The sequence below is a fragment of the Dysidea avara genome, chromosome 1, assembly GCF_963678975.1.
Source record: "Dysidea avara chromosome 1, odDysAvar1.4, whole genome shotgun sequence".
NCBI classification, from domain to species: Eukaryota; Metazoa; Porifera; class Demospongiae; order Dictyoceratida; family Dysideidae; genus Dysidea; species Dysidea avara.
This window is the reverse complement of record NC_089272.1, coordinates 23,218,017-23,238,075: the sequence shown is the minus strand read 5'-3', so window position 1 is coordinate 23,238,075 and position 20,059 is coordinate 23,218,017. Positions and strand designations below refer to the sequence as shown.

General features: G+C 38.6%; 2 protein-coding genes across 2 annotated transcripts in view; one reads left to right on the top strand and one right to left on the bottom strand.

Annotated features, from left to right (window-relative positions):
• Positions 1-819: 819 nt before the first annotated feature.
• On the top strand, positions 820-1,293 carry LOC136269366 (uncharacterized). The gene has a single exon (XM_066064946.1). The coding sequence runs from the start codon at positions 820-822 to the stop codon at positions 1,291-1,293; it is 474 nt and encodes a 157-aa protein (XP_065921018.1).
• A 22-nt stretch (positions 1,294-1,315) lies between these two features.
• LOC136269278 (uncharacterized) overlaps positions 1,316-20,059 on the bottom strand; it is a 32,881-nt gene continuing 14,137 nt past the window's right edge. The window contains exons 16-36 of the mRNA XM_066064849.1: positions 17,515-17,559; positions 17,419-17,460; positions 17,279-17,320; positions 17,182-17,229; positions 17,037-17,090; positions 15,424-15,456; positions 15,275-15,328; positions 12,914-12,946; positions 12,769-12,810; positions 10,422-10,451; positions 5,927-5,971; positions 5,831-5,872; positions 5,687-5,728; positions 5,593-5,637; positions 5,448-5,501; positions 3,842-3,886; positions 3,746-3,787; positions 3,600-3,641; positions 3,500-3,541; positions 2,999-3,052; positions 1,316-1,380 (exon numbers count right to left, since the gene is read on the bottom strand). Coding sequence (XP_065920921.1) covers positions 1,316-1,380; positions 2,999-3,052; positions 3,500-3,541; positions 3,600-3,641; positions 3,746-3,787; positions 3,842-3,886; positions 5,448-5,501; positions 5,593-5,637; positions 5,687-5,728; positions 5,831-5,872; positions 5,927-5,971; positions 10,422-10,451; positions 12,769-12,810; positions 12,914-12,946; positions 15,275-15,328; positions 15,424-15,456; positions 17,037-17,090; positions 17,182-17,229; positions 17,279-17,320; positions 17,419-17,460; positions 17,515-17,559 — 941 coding nt within the window. The remainder of the gene's footprint in view (positions 1,381-2,998; positions 3,053-3,499; positions 3,542-3,599; positions 3,642-3,745; positions 3,788-3,841; positions 3,887-5,447; positions 5,502-5,592; positions 5,638-5,686; positions 5,729-5,830; positions 5,873-5,926; positions 5,972-10,421; positions 10,452-12,768; positions 12,811-12,913; positions 12,947-15,274; positions 15,329-15,423; positions 15,457-17,036; positions 17,091-17,181; positions 17,230-17,278; positions 17,321-17,418; positions 17,461-17,514; positions 17,560-20,059) is intronic.

The following is a 20,059-nucleotide window of genomic DNA, read 5'->3' as shown; positions in this document are numbered from 1 at the left end:
TCATTTCCCAGCAGAAGTTCAGAACCTGCAGTCACAATCACAGAGGCTGCCATTAGTACGACAGTTGAGGTTGTTCTTGGACAAGGACATGCTACTTAGGTGCGGTGGGCGAATACACAATGCCCCATTGTCTGAGTTGGTGAGGTTTCCATACCTTCTGCCATCGAAGCACCACTTCACTAACTTGGGTGATACTACAAGCACACACACAACTACATCACAGTGTCAATGCAACACTAACATTGCTATGCCAACGCTACTGGATACCCTCAGGCAGACAATGAGTGCGATCCCTCATCAGCAAGTGTGTCATCTGCAAGAGAGTTGCAGGTAAACCTTATGCTGCTCCAGACCCACCTCCACTAGTCAAGGATCGGGTGAATGCCACATGCTCCTTTGAAGTTACTGGTGTGGATTTTACAGGGGACCTGTATATCCGTAGTGGCACTGGAGAGCATAAGGTTTACATTTGCCTCTTCACCTGTGCGGTATCCAGAGCAATACATTTAGAAGTTGTTGTTGATCTAATCCTGCAGTGTTTTTACAGGCATTTCACAGATTCACCAGCCGGAGATCAACCCCACGACCGATGCTGTCAGATAACGCAGCCACCTATCAAGCAGCGGTGCAGGAGCTACAGAAGTTATTCACATCTGCAGCACTGACAGAAGACTTACCAGACGAGGTGTTGAGTGGCACTTTATTCCCAAAAGAGGCCCATGGTTTGGAGGATTTTGGGAATGGCTCATCGGACTCACCAAGTCGACACTGAAGAAGGTACTAGACCAAACGCACACCACCTTGGAGAGCCTCCAAACCATGACATCTGAAATGGAAGCGGTACTCAATAACCAGCCACTCACATATGTATCATCAGATGCCAATGATATTGAACCAATTACCCCTGCTCATCTGCTGCATGGTGGACCAATAGTTACCTTGCCACACCACAATGTCCAAGATGATGAACTGGATGATCCGACACATGGTGAGACCACAGACTTAAGGAGAAGTGTGAAAGCCCAGGCTTTACTACTCTCACATTTTTGGAATAGATGGAAGACAGAGTACCTCACTGCGCTACGTGGGTTTCATCGAACAACAGGCTCCAACATGCAGAAGGTGAAGGTGGGAGATGTCATATTGATTCATGACAACACCCCCAGGATACAATGGAAGTTGGCCATCATTGAAGAGATCAATAAGGGAGAAGACGGACTCATCCGCTCGGCCAATGTGAAAACATCCACTGGGAAGACCAATCGGCCAATCACCAAACTATACCCTTTGTAGGTCAAGGCAGCAGAACAGTCCACTATGGACAGTACGGGAGAGACAGCAACAACCCAACTACCTCAACGACCTGTTTGCCAAGCCGCCCTGCAAGGACATCAAAGAGTGCAGCTGTGGATCCACTCCCTCGCCCCCCAGAGGATGTCAAGTATTGACTGACAGACATTTATTATTATTGTTGTAATTGCCATTGCTGTATAGATATGTGCGCATGTGTACTTCTAACACATTAAGACAGGCTTACTGAGTGCGAACACGTGTAGCTTACTCGAGCACTCCACCACTATACCTCACAGGGTTAGCTATTTCCCCCTCCCCCCTAGGTTTATACTTAAAGCCTTGAGAAATGGAAAGGCTTAATTGATCCCAAAATTGTATACTCAAATGGTCAATATTCAATGGCATCACAATAAAATATCACCAAAATTGAGTATATTTACACCTTCTGTAAGTTTTCAAAATTTTCCTGGGGAGCATTCCCCCAGATCCCCCTAGAATCCGTAGCGGCTCACTTTTCCCCCTAACTTAATATTCTGGGTTGAGCCCTGACAATACCTCTAACACCATCCATCAACAGTACTGATGATGAGAACAAACATGAAATGGGAGCCAGAATATTATTCACAATGGACCTCGCTCCTATGTAGTTAATAGGAGGACAAACCTACTGTCAGAATTGACGCCAGTATAAACCAGCACCTCGTAGTCTGAATGTATAACATAATCAAGCTGACCAGGGTTGTGATGACTGGTTAGAGGATGTTTGCATCATTAGTGATGTTGACACTATTGAGGAAGAGAGGCCAGTAAACTAAAGCACTACCACGTTACCCCTTGTACCATTTTGATGATCACACAGAACCCATCAAGGCATACCATTGAATTCATCATGCATATACAACGTAATGTACATATTGGTTGTAAATGTATGATCACATACTCAAACAACAAGGGAGATGTAATATAATACACAAGCGAACATGTAACACATTACATAATAAACTGTATTCAAAGTGTTTCGAGTAGTGTTTATCACAACCAGGAACCCTCATAAGTTTTGCAAGCCATGCCTTGTGATGCTTATGGTAACCAGTTTAAACAAAATTAACAAGAATATATCATACAGTTTTATCTGAAATAAAAATCCTTACAATTGTGGATAAGTTATTTCACCGGTGTAGCTGCATCATGTGCGCACACAATAGTACATAAGCAAAGCTCAGACATAAAACTGTTCGGTTTTGGATAGTGTAAAACTTGCTAGCCAGGCCCACAAGTGGTTTCAGTGACCAGACACACACTTTTCAAGTAAACACAATGAAAACAGAAAATTTACTTTCAATAACAGCATTTGTTCAAATGAAGGTTTATTTTCAAGCTTTTTTTTATTTTCTCCCAAGCTTGTTTGCTCATGTGGGTGTTGAACAGACATACTGACTTGTATATATGCTTTCAGTAAACCAGGAACTGCTGACCTTTAGCTGGCTGTGAGTGTGCGCCTAGTTTAAAAATATTATGAATTTTAAACTCATAAAATAAAAAATAATGAAACAAAGAATGTCGGCCCTGACTATCAGTTACTGAAAAATGAAGTGGTCACTATGCTTTGTTCTGTCTGTTCATCACATAGTCATGCAAACCAAGAATAGTTCTCTTTAGCTTATGTGGTCTCGTGCTTAGTAACAATGCACAAGATATTACTAACCTTCATCCTCATCAGAGTCCATAATTCGAGCTCTTTTTGATCTTTTTCTGCTTTCTATGAAATGGAAAGAATATAGTATTTAATTGATGTCTGTATACACAGCCAAACTATATGTGAAGCTGTTCTAGAATCTATCTGCTTACTAAACTTTGATTGTTTAGCATGGTACAATGGACAATTCATGTTTGTGCTTACACTATAGACAACACAAAGCCATTGATGATCTATCTGAAAAATCGACTCCTTCATATCGCAAAATGAAAATATAAACAAAACATACAGTAAAGGGAACATGCATATATCTTATCTACTCAAGCCACACACAGCCATCCCCAAGCTGGCCAGAGCTCTATTTGGGCCACAGATCGCTCATATGGATCGCCACTGTACTTGGGAAAAGCAGCCAGCAAAAGATATACAATGACTTTGTCATAGCCTTAGTCTGTCAAGTACCTTTTAATCATTTGGTCTACACTATTTAGTATTCAAGAATGTACATACCGATAGTTGGGGTACTGGTGTCCACAAGTGGTGGCTGGCCATCTAATAAACAAACCATGATCATTTTATTAGATATATTTTATAACTACATGTAACATACCTGCATCAGAATTGGCTGGCACCCCAGTTCTCTCTGGTGAGCCTAGTAAAAAGGTACGCTCAATAATTACACCAAAACGTTAACATAAATAGAACAATCACTACTCTAATAGAGAGGTCTACCACTATTTAGTATTCATTACATACCGGTAGTTGGGATGTTGGTGGCCACAAGTGCTGGCTGGCCACCTAGTAAACAAACCATGATTATTTTATTGGATATATTTATATAACTAAACATACCAGCAGTGGAACTAGAAGAGCCTGCAGGTACCTCATCAGCCTCTCCTAATAAAATAATTGCACACACTTAACATTATGTATGTTCAAACTTTAAAAAGAGGATGAATAATAAAGATATCATGCTGCACGCAGTACAGAAATATTTTGATGGTGTACTCTCCCATACAGAAAGAGTGCATGCTGTAGTGTAAGGGGGTGGCACTCCAATATACTCTGTACTCCCATCTTCGTCATCGGTCAAAGTGGCCAAGCTTGAATATTAAGCCTTGATCCTTGACTTACATTAAAATCCATGCTTGACTCTTGACCAAATTTTTGTACAAGGAAACCTGCCTTGTTTCACTACTTTTTACTTATTTGATCCCTCAATTGCTAATTAATTAAACCTTTGTGCACTGAGGGTTGCTGTAGTTGCTTGTGAAGCCATATGAATTTGTTGTTACCACTTTAACTGCTGCATACTTAATTTATAAGTTAACAAGGTGCCATTAGGCTTCTCTTCATGAGTTTTAACAAACAAAACATGTGGATTGTTCTGCAAGCGCTTTATTCAAAAGTTATGGTGATATTTGCTGTTTGTCTTGGCCTTCCTTGCTTCTTTATGAACTCTCAATGTACAAAAAAGTTACAACACCTCAGACAACACCACATCAAAAGCTACTATGTTATTTACTGCGGCTTGTTTTGTGCAAATTTGGGGCCTTTCATTACAAACCAGGACAAAGCAGTAAAGCCAATCCACGTGTTGTCATCTGATGCTATAGATCTGGAAATAGTACATCATATGTTTATTCAATTTCCCAGAGAGGTCTGGCACAATAGTGCTTCATTTTCATTTTCACTTGTACTTGTTTGTTACAAACAATGATAGGCCAACTACAATGAAATTTTAAGTAAGTACTCTGTAGCTAGTTTTTGAGATATGACGATAAATATTTGAAGTGACTGAAGTTAATATCTGTCCAGAATTAAGCACAGTTACAGTACGTTATAACTCAGCAGCTTTTAATCAGATCTTCTATACCACTGCAAGGACTTTCTATGATTGTTCCATCTACATACTGGTTTTCAGCTCATTCTTCATAGCGGTTTGCCTGGTAGGTATAAAAATTAATAGTTTTCTATTCGTGAAACTAGATCTTGTAATTGTGACACAAGTTGGGTTTTGTGTATGATCTCTACATGTAACTTGATTCCTTTCCAAGCAAACAAAAAGGCACTCCTATGATGTTTACTCCATCTACAGTTATATTTGCTACAACAAGTGCCTGTGCAGTAGGGGAGTCTACATATGAAATTTGAAGAAAATTGCCCCAGCAATTTCCGTGATATGAGTGGCCAAAATTTTGGGGTTCTTTTCAGTATTTTTGTCTACTTCTTTTTGCACACTTGGCAAAATCTGCAATAAAATACAAATGCATACCCTGATCAAGCTAAAACTTGACACACTTTAAGGGCTCATTAAAATGGTACCATGTTTGGTGGGAACCCAATAAAGAATCACAGAGTTACAACTGGTTATTTGTGTAAATTAAGATCGAATTTATGTCATGCCCACAGGGTAAACTCCTTGAAGGAATGAGCTGAACATTGCTATGTCACGTACCATTGTTGGTGACCGATAGTGTCGGTGGTGGTGGTGGTACTTGGTCATTGTCACCTATAGTAGTTGAAAACAAAACAACATCACACTTGTGAATTTTGTACAGTAGGATGACAACATTTTAAAATATACACATACATGTACATACCAGCAGGATTGGATGATTCTGGTACCGTTGATTGATCTAAAGTAGCTATAGTGAAAACAAACCATGTTATATTTTATAACTACATGTAACATACCTGCATCAGAATTGGCTTGCACCCCAGTTCTCTCTGGTGAGCCTAGTAAAAACGTACACTAAATAATTACGTACATCAAAAAGTTAACATAAATAGAACAATCACTACTCTAATAGAGTCGTCTATTTAGTATTTATTACATACCAGTAGTTGTGGTGTTGGTGGCCACAAGTGGTGGCTGGCCACCTAGTAAACAAACTATGATTATTTTATTCGATATATTTATATAACTAAACATACCAGCAGTGGAACTAGAAGAGCCTGCAGGTACCTCATCAGCCTCTCCTAATAAAATAATTGCACACACTTAACATTACGTATTTTCAAACTTTAAAAAGAGGATGAATAATAAAGATATCATGCTGCACGCATTACAGAAATATTTTGATGGTGTACTCTCCCATACAGAAAGAGTGCATGCTGTAGTGCAAGGGGGTGGCACTCCAATATACTCTGTACTCCCATCTTCATCCTTGGTCAAAGTGGTCAAACTTGAAAAATAAACTTTGATCCTTGACTTACGTTAAGATCCGTGCTTGACTCTTGACCAAATTTTTGTACATTTTTGTAAAAAAAATTATAGTTACGTTAAGTATAAATTGTGGCATTCACTTTACAATCAAACTTGTCTTTTGACCTACACTGTATTGCAAATTTCTTGCTTGGCTTTTGACTTTCGTTTTGACCGAGGACGAAGATTAGAGTACAGGATATAATGGAGTGCCACCACCTTGTAGTGCTTGGCATCTGCTAAAACGTCTGCAGGTAATCAAGCTTTCATTATAACATTTTGAAGTAAATTTTGTACCCTATTCTATTATGCTAAAACGCAGTTGTAAATCACAACCTTCTGATATTCTTCCTAAAACATGTGTCCACGTGTGTACTTTATGCATGCTTGTCAGTATAGATCGATACGAGCAGAAGCATTGAACAAACAGTATATTAGAAATATGTGACCCACTGAGCAAAAACCCACCTTTTTATCAAACTTCTTTTTATAACTTCTTTGTTATCCAGAGGGAAAAACCAATGGGCTGTCAAAGTATAAGCCTTGACTGGTGAATAGTTGTGGAGTTATAGCGATGGACAGCAGGAAGTGCAAAACAATTGATTTGTACAGTGACTATATGGGGAAAAATCACAGGCGCTCGCTTAATCTATCATAACTCAAGAAGAAAACAAGCTATGGAGATGGGACTTGGCTCATTGTCTTTGCAATGAATTGGGGCATTCAGCAAGGTGCGGTTTTTGCCCTACATACACCCATGCATTTAAGCTAAAAAGCTGTTTAAACTTAAAATGGCAATGTTTACATAATATTTTACTGCAACGTAAACAAGTGCCCATAACTCATGTTTGCTTCATGGCACTGACGCGAAAGTTTGCTTCATGGCACTGACGCGAAAGAAAGATATTCTTACTTGCCATTAACAGACGAATCTGTTGGTCACTTAGTTGTCTCGATTCAAGCCTTGTTTCACTGTTTGTTGAAGTGATTAGAACGCATACTAAATTATTTTTGTAGTACGTGTTTTTAACCCAATATATTTCAATGAGGTATTTCTCAAAAACAGAATTAGCTATGCAAACTAGTTGGGTTTTTGTTCAGCGGGTCACATATATAGAAACTGTGCTGATCCTGTAGTAAACTTCCACAAAGGTAAGCTTTTGCACTGAGGCTGCTTGAAATACAGGAGTCATGACCCTCTACAGCATTCATGTATTGCTTCCAAATAAATACACTTCAGACTGTAAAACAACATAGCTCAAGGAGAGAAAACTGTCACTCTATGGTTGTCTCAATGCATGAGTACGATACAATTACCTTAACAGAGGAGTGAATAACTGTAACAAAGCAAGTACACAAAAAAATTTGGAATTTTATACAACTAGAGTAGGGACCATAACAAATCGATAAAGGTACTGCTCAGCAGTAATGACCTGTGGCTAGCTATTCAGCTAGGGCTGGTGTCAAAGGCTCTGGCATGTAGGTAATTTGTTTATGGCTTGTGGTGACCACGAGCAAATCCTAGAAAAACAGTGATGGTTGAAGCACAAGCCCACCTGTCTGATTGGCAGCTTTGACTAGTGGCATCTGTACTGTGTAGCTTTGCAAGCACAAATTTTGTTGAATTATGCACATTCAAGTGTATAAATTGTAGAGCCCTAGAGTAATAAATTATGGCAGTTGTCCGACTATCAAGCACTGAGTAGCTATGTAGACCCGGTACTATCAGAAAATGATATGCATTTGATTTTTGAGCACGATGCTTTAAAATCCACTAAGAGATCTGCTAGCAGGTTCTCAAAATGGCTAGAAACCAGTTAGCAGAAAGACCTCAAGCATCACAAATCTCACGTTCGATCATTGATTTGCGATGCTCCCTTAAGGCATGTTCAGGCTGATAGCCTGCAGTGGGTGGCCAATCATCCAGGCTAAAATGTGGTTAACCACTCCATTCATTTTGAAGCATATGTCTAAAAGAATTCAAATAAGAGAAGTATAATCTAACGCTGTACGTAAATTTGTTACGATGAACAGAGAAGTCCAGAAATATCATAAAAATTCTGTGTATTGCCCATCTGCTTTTAGAGTGTTTTAAGGCTGTTTTGGTCTCCTATTGAACTATGAATGAATCTTACTAAGACCTAGATGGGTAAGCTTCCTTGTAGAAACATTATTTTGTACTACTTGTAATGTAGGTGTGATCCACACTCAAAACGTTCGTACTATTAAGTCTACCGTGGCACCACTGAAGGTACACCTTGTGACAATCAACTTGTTCCAATTGTACAAGTCCACACAAGTTACTTCTTCAACACACACTTTCTTTAGACTGCTGTGACATCATAGGCACTGGCGGCTTGACATTATCGATCACTGCCATTTCCCAACTGTGCCAGATTCAAGTCTAACTTGTGAAAAGAAGCAGTGCGAGATTTGATTATTTCAATATTTCCACAAGAGCACATTCAGTCTTCTGTGATTATTTTAAAATTTCAGTACAACATATACCCAATCCCACAACAACTCCATTTTACGTACATGCCCATAAAATGAATACATTTTCTAAGTCTGTGAGACCACACCCTCAGATCTTTGTGGATTTTAAAGTCTTGCTTTGCCCGGTTTTTAAAATCCATGAAGATGTACAGTAGGTCTCTAACCTACACTTAATTTTGAAAGCCTGCAATATGTACCTGTTCTATTTTCAAAAAACAATAGGAATTTAAAATGTGCAAAACATTTAATGAATGAGTATTAGCCAATCAGAAACTTACCAATATTTTGGGGAGATGATGGTGGCTGCGCTGCTTGTACCCCTATTTAGAACAAACAAATTTTTGATAATCTTCAATCAATATATACACACAGTGAAGCTATCTCGATCACCATGTAGCCACATCAATACACTACACGTTTATTCCACAGTCATGTCACTGATTTGCAGTGGATTTCTAGAGACATGTGCCAGCCACTGGGAATACGCCAGTACATTAAAATGTCACTGGCCAGAACTTAGACACATGATAGGAGGAGGATGCTACAGTTTTTGGGGTGCCCAACTTAAATTTATATATGGTGATAGTAGTAGGTGTGCAAAGCACACCAAGCATGCTATTTCTAGGGGGGCGAAACTTTTGAAAATTAGGTGTCAGGAGATTGAATTTGGAGACATTTTCAGTGGTTTTAGCTGTTAATCAAACACTAGTACCAAGAGTACATAAGGAGGGAGAGTGTCAACCAAATTACTGTGTAGTATAGAACATCCACACATTGGTAGAACAAGCTTTACCTTATTCAACACCTATCAACAGAACTCAACACCTATCAACAGATCTCTATCGTCAGTAAAGGTGTTAATTTGCTCAAAGATCATTGTTTATTCAATAATACACAGTAATTTTGTACAGGTTGCATTGGTAGTTATTAATATGCACTCTTGCTAATACTATTACTTTTATTTTTAATACATGTTTGACTGTTGCATTAGAGTGACTGCTCTATTAGAGTATTTTGATCATGATTGACAAGTTTCTGGAAGTTAAAGTGACAACTGTTGCACAATACAGCTTTGAGTTGGGGGTGTTCAGCACCCCCAGTAAAATAGTCGGGGGTGCCCCCCTCTTCCTCCACCTATGACATGGACAGCACCTGAATGCCTTTTTTTTGCATAAATTTATTTCATTTTCAGTAGCACAAGTGATCTTGACAGCCAACGCTGGAGACACTATATGACCTACTCAGCCATTTACCATTCAATACCAATTTCCTGGCCACCACCAATGGTGATGTGCTTGTGTTGCAGATACCATCATAAAAGATACTCACATTCATGGCTATATCAATAGCTAGTCTGTTTTGATTGAAGTGAGATAAACACCTTATGCAAATATAATTGGGACACAAAGGAGGACACAGGCAAGTCCATGAAACTTGCATTGTATGTATTGCAGTATGTCAACAAGCTGAAGCAACATTAAACAGTGAAACAACCAAGCCTGTAATTTTAGCCATGCAATGTCACGTTACACTTATCTGAAGGCATCAGTCAGTCAGAAGAAAATTCCACTGAATAATATTGTTGTGTTATACCTATCCAATACTACAAAGGTCTCATGCAGGTGGTGTTTTAGGGTGTTATTTTTAGCCAGAAAGATTCATGATCCTATCGGTCTGTATAATTGTACATTTGCATGGATGCAAAATTATTAAACTATATGCACATACCTGTGGAGTTGGCTGTTGATGGTGGTTGATCTACAGTGGTGAAAACAAAATATATTACACACTTGTGAGAACTTTGTATTAGTAATATAAGATACAAAAGTAGCTTTAAAACAGACGGGCTGGGCTACCTAGTAAATTGTGCTCTAACTTACATTAAATGTTTACTATTCGAAGCGGCTATGTTTACGGGCCCATAACGTAGGATTTTTTTGCTATATTTATGGCATTCCTAAGTGCGCTTGTGTAAGCATCTCATGACTTAGTTTGTTACATTTGCTATTTTTAAAAAAAGACTTACGGCTACTCCTCTTGTTTTTGTACTATTTCAATGTTACAAATATAAAATACTACATAGTCTAACTATACCAGTGAAGAAGAAACCAAAGCTGAACCCGGCCCTAACCCTAATGTTAACCTGATGTAACCTGATGTTTGTCTGTTAAACACAATGACTTTCACTGTCTGTATGAAGGTAAGTTTTTGGGTGAGAGCGAGTAAAGCGAGCGTCAGTTTTTGGGTTGGAGCGAGTAAAGCAAACGTCCCGGCAAAGCCGGGCCAACCCTAGCTCGCCTCAAACTCACCCAAAAACTTACCTTTATACAACTAGTGTGTTTGATACTCGAGTTATAGAACAAATGACCGGCTAAATAAATATTTGCATCATGACCGACTAAGTCATGAGATGCTTGCACATACGCACTTAAGAATGCCATAAATATAGCAAAAAAATCCTACGTTACTGGCCAGTAAATATAGCCACTTCGTTTACTGTTACTAAGGAAGTTGAGTCTCAGTGGCGTAGCTGGCCTAGAGGGATTGGTTGGGCACCATTGTATATGTACAACCTGCAGCAACCAGCATGCAAATGCAGCTAGGGGGGTCTGGGGGCATGCCCCCCCACCCCCCCAGGAACATTTTTGAAAATTACATGCTGAGATTCAATTTGGTGGCATTTTACAGTTAAAATTTGTCATCTCTAGTAGGACACTAGCTGTACGTATGTTTTGTTTGCATAATAATTATTATTAATTACATAGCTTCATGCATATTGCACCTCAGTCGTATCGCTATAGCTAACTAGCTATGTAAGTTGAGTACCTGAGTTGGTAGGGTACTGGAACTGATTGGTTGGGCCTGTGCCCTACCAGTACCCACCTTAGCTACGCCACTGTTGAGTTTGCATTAATCTTGTCAATATATTCACAGTGTTGTGTGACGGCTTCTTGGGCCACATGATATAATACCATGTGTCTTATATCGTATACTACCATGTGTCTTATATGGGGTAATATATGTGACTCGGTCTGCCTTATCGCCCACAATAGCGGGTTAGATTTTTTTGTCACAAACACAAAGCTACCATGAACACATTATCAGATTTCACTATCACAACCAGCCTGGGTATAAACTGGTCTGCTTATGTGGCTGCTTTTTCCAAGCCAAGTGGTGAGCTGTATGAGCAGTCTTGGGCCTAAATGGAGCTCTGGCTAACAAGTAGATGGCTGTGTGTGGCTGTACAACTCTGTGGTGTTGAATGAAGACTAGTACTATTCATTTACTTTCATTTTAGCAAGGTTTGAGCCCTGAATGGCCCATAACTTGGTCTTATTCATCCCTTCGCCTTCCTCTTCCATTTTCTTTCATTAACCCCTTACCCACCCACCGCCCCTGCCACCGCCCATTGCAATGCTTGCCTGATGCAGCTGAGCCATGGTCAACCTCTTTAAAAAAATATCTAAAATGGCGAGAAATTTGCCTGTTGGCTGGCTACTTGTTCACTGGATGGTACTAAAGGTAAGTAATTGGTGAAAAACATTTGTACACATAACTAAAGCCATTGGCGAGCTACAACACTTTGAAAACTTAAAACCGGCATACTGCAATACTTATAAATGGGCGATAAGCCAAAAAAAATTATTAAAGCTTTACAGCACAAGTGCTGAAGGACTGCAGGACACCTGGTCCTACAGCTTGCTCAAAGACATTAGATACAAAGACATTAGTTACATAAGGTGTGTTTGAAAAGTTTCAGGAAGGAGAAAAAATCCATGACTGGACCTAGGTAGCCTCGAACCTGCAGCCATCCGATTTATGCTCGAACGCTTACAGGAGTCTACCAGGCAGTCAGGATGTTTTCTTCTTGTTATTTTCATGTAATTATATCCATAGGAGTTCTAGAGAGTGACTTATTATCTGTAAGTACCTACAGTAAAGTAGAACCAAATGGACACTAGTTAATTTATTAAAGCTTTGTCAGACCAGGTCACATATGTCATTATTTAAGCATATGTTATAAGAAATACTCTAAGAGGACTATAAAGGACATAATCAGGTACTAAACACATACCAGTGCTGGTGACCGATGGTGTTGTTGGTGGTACTTGGTCACCTATAGTAGTTGAAAACAAAATAGTATTACACTTATGAGTTTTGTACAGTAGGATACAAACACTTTAAATAAAGTATATATACACATACATGTACACACGTACCAGCTGCTGATGGTGGTAGTGTTGGTGATTGATCTATATAAACCATATTACACACACATGAGAATATTGTACAAATATTTTAACCATTAACAGCCACTGAATAATACTTGATAGTAGGGCTGGGATAAAGCTTCGAATGTTTCGTGGGTTTGAAGGTTAAGTAAACTTCGAATTATAAAAGTATCCTTCATAGCTTCGTAATGCACTCCTAGTCTACGAAAGAATTACAAATAAACATTGTTATCTTTATTGCAGCTGCTTATTCCTCTTGTGTGATCAACGTTCATCTCTTCGCGATCGATCTTCAGATCTTCGTGTGTCACGCCCATTTTTAAGCCATCACAGTTCAGCTTGCTACCATAGTTGCAGCCTTAACACCTTGTAATGTGATAGATAATGCATGGAAAATGTCCTTTTAGCCATTATATGGTGTTTATCTATGCATGATTGCAGTATAGCGGACACGCCCATTTGCAATTGATTGATTGCATCATTCAGTACTGCTGCTATGCACTTTCCAAATGCTTACAAACTTATCAGACAGGTTTAGAATAATAAAATTTGAGAAGGATGTGCATAAATACAAGAAAACCTGTAACTTGAAAGCCAATACTGTAGCTCCGAATGTTCGAACATTTTATTAGCGAATGTTCGAAGGTAAATTTCAATATTCATCCCAGCCCTACTATAGGGTGTATTCCTTGGGCGTAACGTATTTCACATACTGGACTCATGAACTGGACTCATGAACTGGACTCATGGACTGAGCTGGAAACAGCCTTTAAACAATAACCCAGGCAATATCCATCTCTTGTAGCACTGAAGACACTACTATCAAGCTACAACTGCTGGTACTGCTCTTCCTTACAAGTCATGGCACTAGCGCATGTACTAATTAATTAGAATACACATACAATACATATTCATACAAGGTCTCACACAGTGGGAATGAGTCTCACTCATCTGCATGCAATCTCATGCTCACATACACGAAACTGCTAATCTCATGCATTGCAGAGTGGCTATACTCTTCTCAACATTAGCTGTCAATTACAAGCTCCAAGTTCAACTAATTGCACTTATAACTGAATACAGTAATTATGCTTAAAGACGCTCAATTCTATTTTAAAACAATAAATAGTACTAAAGTAGCTACGTAGGCATTATACAGGCTAGCTTACAAGGATGGAGTGTGTGGCAGTGCTACCATTCATTGTGTGCTGGGTTCTATCTGAAGTTGACAGCTACTAATGAGACTGACATGAAGTGACCACAGCTGAATTTGAGGAAAAGTAAATGAAGCTAGTTAAGCTATCCAACTGCACTAATATAATAGATACATTAAGTTTATGCACTATGAGGAACTACCATATCCTGTAAATGACAATTACTCTATTAACTTGTATGTTGCTTTGTGCATGGTAAGTTTTGTGCAGAGCCTTCCTAAGATAACAATGTTCTGTGGTATATTAATTGTAATTTACATCTGGTCATGCAGGGCAATCTCGCTGCCAAGTGAATTTGAACCTAGGCATCTCTACATGGTGTACCAGGAGTGATAAAGCGTGATAGAGGCTATTGTTGTAGCGTAGATGTTTTCTTTTGTTGCTTTAGCACTAATGTTAGGGCTGTAGGTCAAGATGAACCAATAATTATTCTTAGCAGGTAGCTATAGGTGGCACCACCGTGTGGGCGAGGTGATGGGGCTATGCAAATAAACTGGCTCATCACTACAGCCCTGACACCAGTGCTAGCAACAAAAGAAAACATGTACGCTACAACAATAACCTCTATCACGCTTTATCACTGCTAGAACATGTGTATCGTAAGTATGTTTTAATTAATTAGTGCACACACCAGTGCCATGACTTGTAAGGAAGAGCAGCACCACCAGTTGTAACTTGATAGCTGTGTCCCCAGTGTTGCAAGAGATGGATAATACCTAGATTATTGGTTAAAAGCTGTCAGTCCATAAGTCCAGTCCGTGAGTCTAGTCACCCCTGCTATTTCCTACAACAAGTGCCTGTGCAGTAGGGGAGTCTACATACAAAATTTGAAGAAAATTTCCCCAGCCATTTCTGTGATGTGAGTGGCCTAAATTTTGGGGTTCTTTTCAGTTTTTCTGTCTACTTCTTTTCGCATACTTTGCAAAATCTGCAATAAGATACAAGTGCATACCCTGATCAAGCTAAAACTTGACACACTTTAAGGGCTCATTACAATGGTACCATGTTTGGTGGGAACCTGACAAAGAATCACAGAGTTATGACTGGTTATTTGTGTAAAATACGGTCAAACTTATGTCATGCCTACAGGTTAAACCCCTTGAAGGAATGAGCTGAACATTGCTATGTCACGTACCATTGTTGGTAACCGATAGTGTCGGTGGTGGTGGTGGTACTTGGTCATGGTCACCTATAGTAGTTGAAAACAAAACAACATCACACTTGTGAATTTTGTACAGTAGGATACAAACACTTTCAAGTATACACATACATGTACATACATACCAGCTGTTGATGCTGGTGGTGTTGAGGATTGATCTACAATAGTGAGAACAAACCATATTACACACTCATGAGAATTTTTCTGCGATACTACTTGAAAAATACATGAATTCTAATTAAGTATTCCAGAAGATCATCCTATTATTGCTGATTCTTTATACCACCGATTATTCCAAAAATGATTCTGGCATAATGTACGCAAGCCTAATAGAAACAAGGGAGGTTGCCTACACCTGAAGATATACAGTACTAGTGGACATTTAATTCCTAATTTAGTCATGGGTATAGGCTGAAGTAGGGGCTAACAATAAATAAAGAGTGTTCTGGATTAAATGTCCTTTAGGTGAAGGAAACCTGCCTTGTTTCACTACTTTTTACTTATTTGATCCCTCAACTGCATATTAATTAATCCTTTGTGCACTGAGGGTTGCTGTAGTTGCTTGTGAAGCCATATGAATTTGTTGTTACCACTTTAACTGCTGCATACTTAATTTATAAGTTAACAAGGTGCCATTAGGCTTCTCTTCATGAGTTTTAACAAACAAAACATGTGGATTGTTCTGCAAGTGCTTTATTCAAAAGTTATGGTGATATTTGCTGTTTGTCTTGGCCTTCCTTGCTTCTTTATGAACTCTCAATGTACAAAAAAGTTACAACACCTCAGACAACACCACATCAAAAGCTACTATGTTATTTACTGCGGCTTGTTTTGTGCAAATTTGGGGCCTTTCATTACAAACCAGGACAAAGCAGTAAAGCCAATCCACGTGTTGTCATCTGATGCTACAGATCTGGAAATAGTACATCATATGTTTATTCAATTTCCCAGAGAGGTCTGGCACAATAGTGCTTCATTTTCACTTGTACTTGTTTGTTACAAACAATGATATGATGAAATTTTAAGTAAGTACTCTGTAGCTAGTTTTTGAGATATGACGATAAATATTTGAAGTGACTGAAGTTAATATCTGTCCAGAATTAAGCACAGTTACAGTACGTTATAACTCAGCAGCTTTTACTAAGATCTTCTATACCACTACAAGATTTTCTATGATTGTTCCATCTACATACTGGTTTTCAGCTCACTCTTCATAGCGGTTTGCCTGGTAGGTATAAAAATTAATAGTTTTCTATTCGTGAAACTAGATCTTGTAATTGTGACACAAGTTGGGTTTTGTGTATGATCTCTACATGTAACTTGATTCCTTTCCAAGCAAACAAAAAGACACTCATATGATGTTTACTCCATCTACAGTTATATTTGCTACAACAAGTGCCTGTGCAGTAGGGGAGTCTACATATGAAATTTGAAGAAAAGTTTCCCCAGCCATTTCCGTGATACGAGTGGCCAAAATTTTGGAGTTCTTTTCAATATTTTTGTCTACTTCTTTGTGCACACTTGGAAAAATCTGCAATAAAATACAATGCATACCCTGATCAAGCTAAAACTTGACACACTTTAAGGGCTCATTTAAACATTACCATGTTTGGTGGGAACCCAATAAAGAATCACAAGAGTTACGACTGATTATTTGTGTAAAATAAGATTGAATTTATGTCATGCCCACAGGGTAAACTCCTTGAAGGAATGAGCTGAACATTGCTATGTCACGTACCATTGTTGGTGACCGATAGTGTCGGTGGTGGTGGTGGTACTTGGTCATTGTCACCTATAGTAGTTGAAAACAAAACAACATCACACTTGTGAATTTTGTACAGTAGGATGACAACATTTTAAAATATACACATACATGTACATACCAGCAGGATTGGATGATTCTGGTACCGTTGATGATTGATCTAAAGTAGCTATAGTGAAAACAAACCATATTATATTTTATAACTACATGTAACATACCTGCATCAGAATTGGCTTGCACCCCAGTTCTCTCTGGTGAGCCTAGTAAAAACGTACACTCAATAATTACATCAAAAAGTTAACATAAATAGAACAATCACTACTCTAATAGAGTCGTCTATTTAGTATTTATTACATACCAGTAGTTGTGGTGTTGGTGGCCACAAGTGGTGGCTGGCCACCTAGTAAACAAACTATGATTATTTTATTCGATATATTTATATAACTAAACATACCAGCAGTGGAACTAGAAGAGCCTGCAGGTACCTCATCAGCCTCTCCTAATAAAATAATTGCACACACTTAACATTACGTATTTTCAAACTTTAAAAAGAGGATGAATAATAAAGATATCATGCTGCACGCATTACAGAAATATTTTGATGGTGTACTCTCCCATACAGAAAGAGTGCATGCTGTAGTGCAAGGGGGTGGCACTCCAATATACCCTGTACTCCCATCTTCATCCTTGGTCAAAGTGGTCAAACTTGAAAAATAAACTTTGATCCTTGACTTACGTTAAAATCCGTGCTTGACTCTTGACCAAATTTTTGTACATTTTTGTAAAAAATTATAGTTATATTAAGTATCAATTGTGGCATTCACTTTACAATCAAACTTGTCTTTTGACCTACGCTGTATTGCAAATTTCTTGCTTGGCTTTTGACTTTCGTTTTGACCGAGGACGAAGATTAGAGTACAGGATATAATGGAGTGCCACCACCTTGTAGTGCTTGGCATCTGCTAAAACGTCTGCAGGTAATCAAGCTTTCATTATAACATTTTGAAGTAAATTTTGTACCCTATTCTATTATGCTAAAACGCAGTTGTAAATCACAACCTTCTGATATTCTTCCTAAAACATGTGTCCACGTGTGTACTTTATGCATGCTTGTCAGTATAGATCGATACGAGCAGAAGCATTGAACAAACAGTATATTAGAAATATGTGACCCACTGAGCAAAAACCCACCTTTTTATCAAACTTCTTTTTATAACTTCTTTGTTATCCAGAGGGAAAAACCAATGGGCTGTCAAAGTATAAGCCTTGACTGGTGAATAGTTGTGGAGTTATAGCGATGGACAGCAGGAAGTGCAAAACAATTGATTTGTACAGTGACTATATGGGGAAAAATCACAGGCGCTCGCTTAATCTATCATAACTCAAGAAGAAAACAAGCTATGGAGATGGGACTTGGCTCATTGTCTTTGCAATGAATTGGGGCATTCAGCAAGGTGCGGTTTTTGCCCTACATACACCAATGCATTTAAGCTAAAAGGCTGTTTAAACTTAAAATGGCAATGTTTACATAATATTTTACTGCAACATAAACAAGTGCCCATAACTCATGTTTGCTTCATGGCACTGACGCGAAAGAAAGATATTCTTACTTGCCATTAACAGACGAATCTGTTGGTCACTTAGTTGTCTTGATTCAAGCCTTGTTCCACTGTTTGTTGAAGTGATTAGAACGCACACTAAATTATTTTTGTAGTACGTGTTTTTAACCCAATATATTTCAATGAGGTATTTCTCAAAAACAGAATTAGCTATGCAAACTAGTTGGGTTTTTGTTCAGCGGGTCACATATATAGAAACTGTGCTGATCCTGTAGTAAACTTCCACAAAGGTAAGCTTTTGCACTGAGGCTGCTTGAAATACAGGAGTCATGACCCTCTACAGCATTCATGTATTGCTTCCAAATAAATACACTTCAGACTGTAAAACAACATAGCTCAAGGAGAGAAAACTGTCACTCTATGGTTGTCTCAATGCATGAGTACGATACAATTACCTTAACAGAGGAGTGAATAACTGTAACAAAGCAAGTACACAAAAAATTTGGAATTTTATACAACTAGAGTAGGGACCATAACAAATCGATAAAAGTACTGCTCAGTAGTAATGACCTGTGGCTAGCTATTCAGCTAGGGCTGGTGTCAAAGGCTCTGGCATGTAGGTAATTTGTTTATGGCTTGTGGTGACCACGAGCAAATCCTAGAAAAACAGTGATGGTTGAAGCACAAGCCCACCTGTCTGATTGGCAGCTTTGACTTGTGGCATCTGTACTGTGTAGCTTTGCAAGCACAAATTTTGTTGAATTATGCACATTCAAGTGTATAAATTGTAGAGCTCTAGAGTAATAAATTATGGCAGTTGTCCGACTATCAAGCACTGAGTAGCTATGTAGACCCGGTACTATCAGAAAATGATATGCATTTGATTTTTGAGCACGATGCTTTAAAATCCACTAAGAGATCTGCTAGCAGGTTCTTAAAATGGCTAGAAACCAGTTAGCAGAAAGACCTCAAGCATCACAAATCTCACTTTCGATCATTGATTTGCGATGCTCCCTTAAGGCATGTTCAGGCTGATAGCCTGCAGTGGGTGGCCAATCATCCAGGCTAAAATGTGGTTAACCACTCCATTCATTTTGAAGCATATGTCTAAAAGAATTCAAATACGAGAAGTATAATCTAACGCTGTATGTAAATTTGTTACGAAGAATGAAGAAGTCCAGAAATATCATAAAAATTCTGTGTAGTGCCCATCTGCTTTTAGAGTGTTTTAAGGCTGTTTTAATCTCCTATTGAACTATGAATGAATCTTACTAAGACCTAGATGGGTAAGCTTCCTTGTAGAAACATTATTTTGTACTACTTGTAATGTAGGTGTGATCCACACTCAAAACGTTCGTACTACTAAGTCTACTGTGGCACCACTGAAGGTACACCTTGTGACAATAAACTTGTTCCAATTGTACAAGTCCACACAAGTTA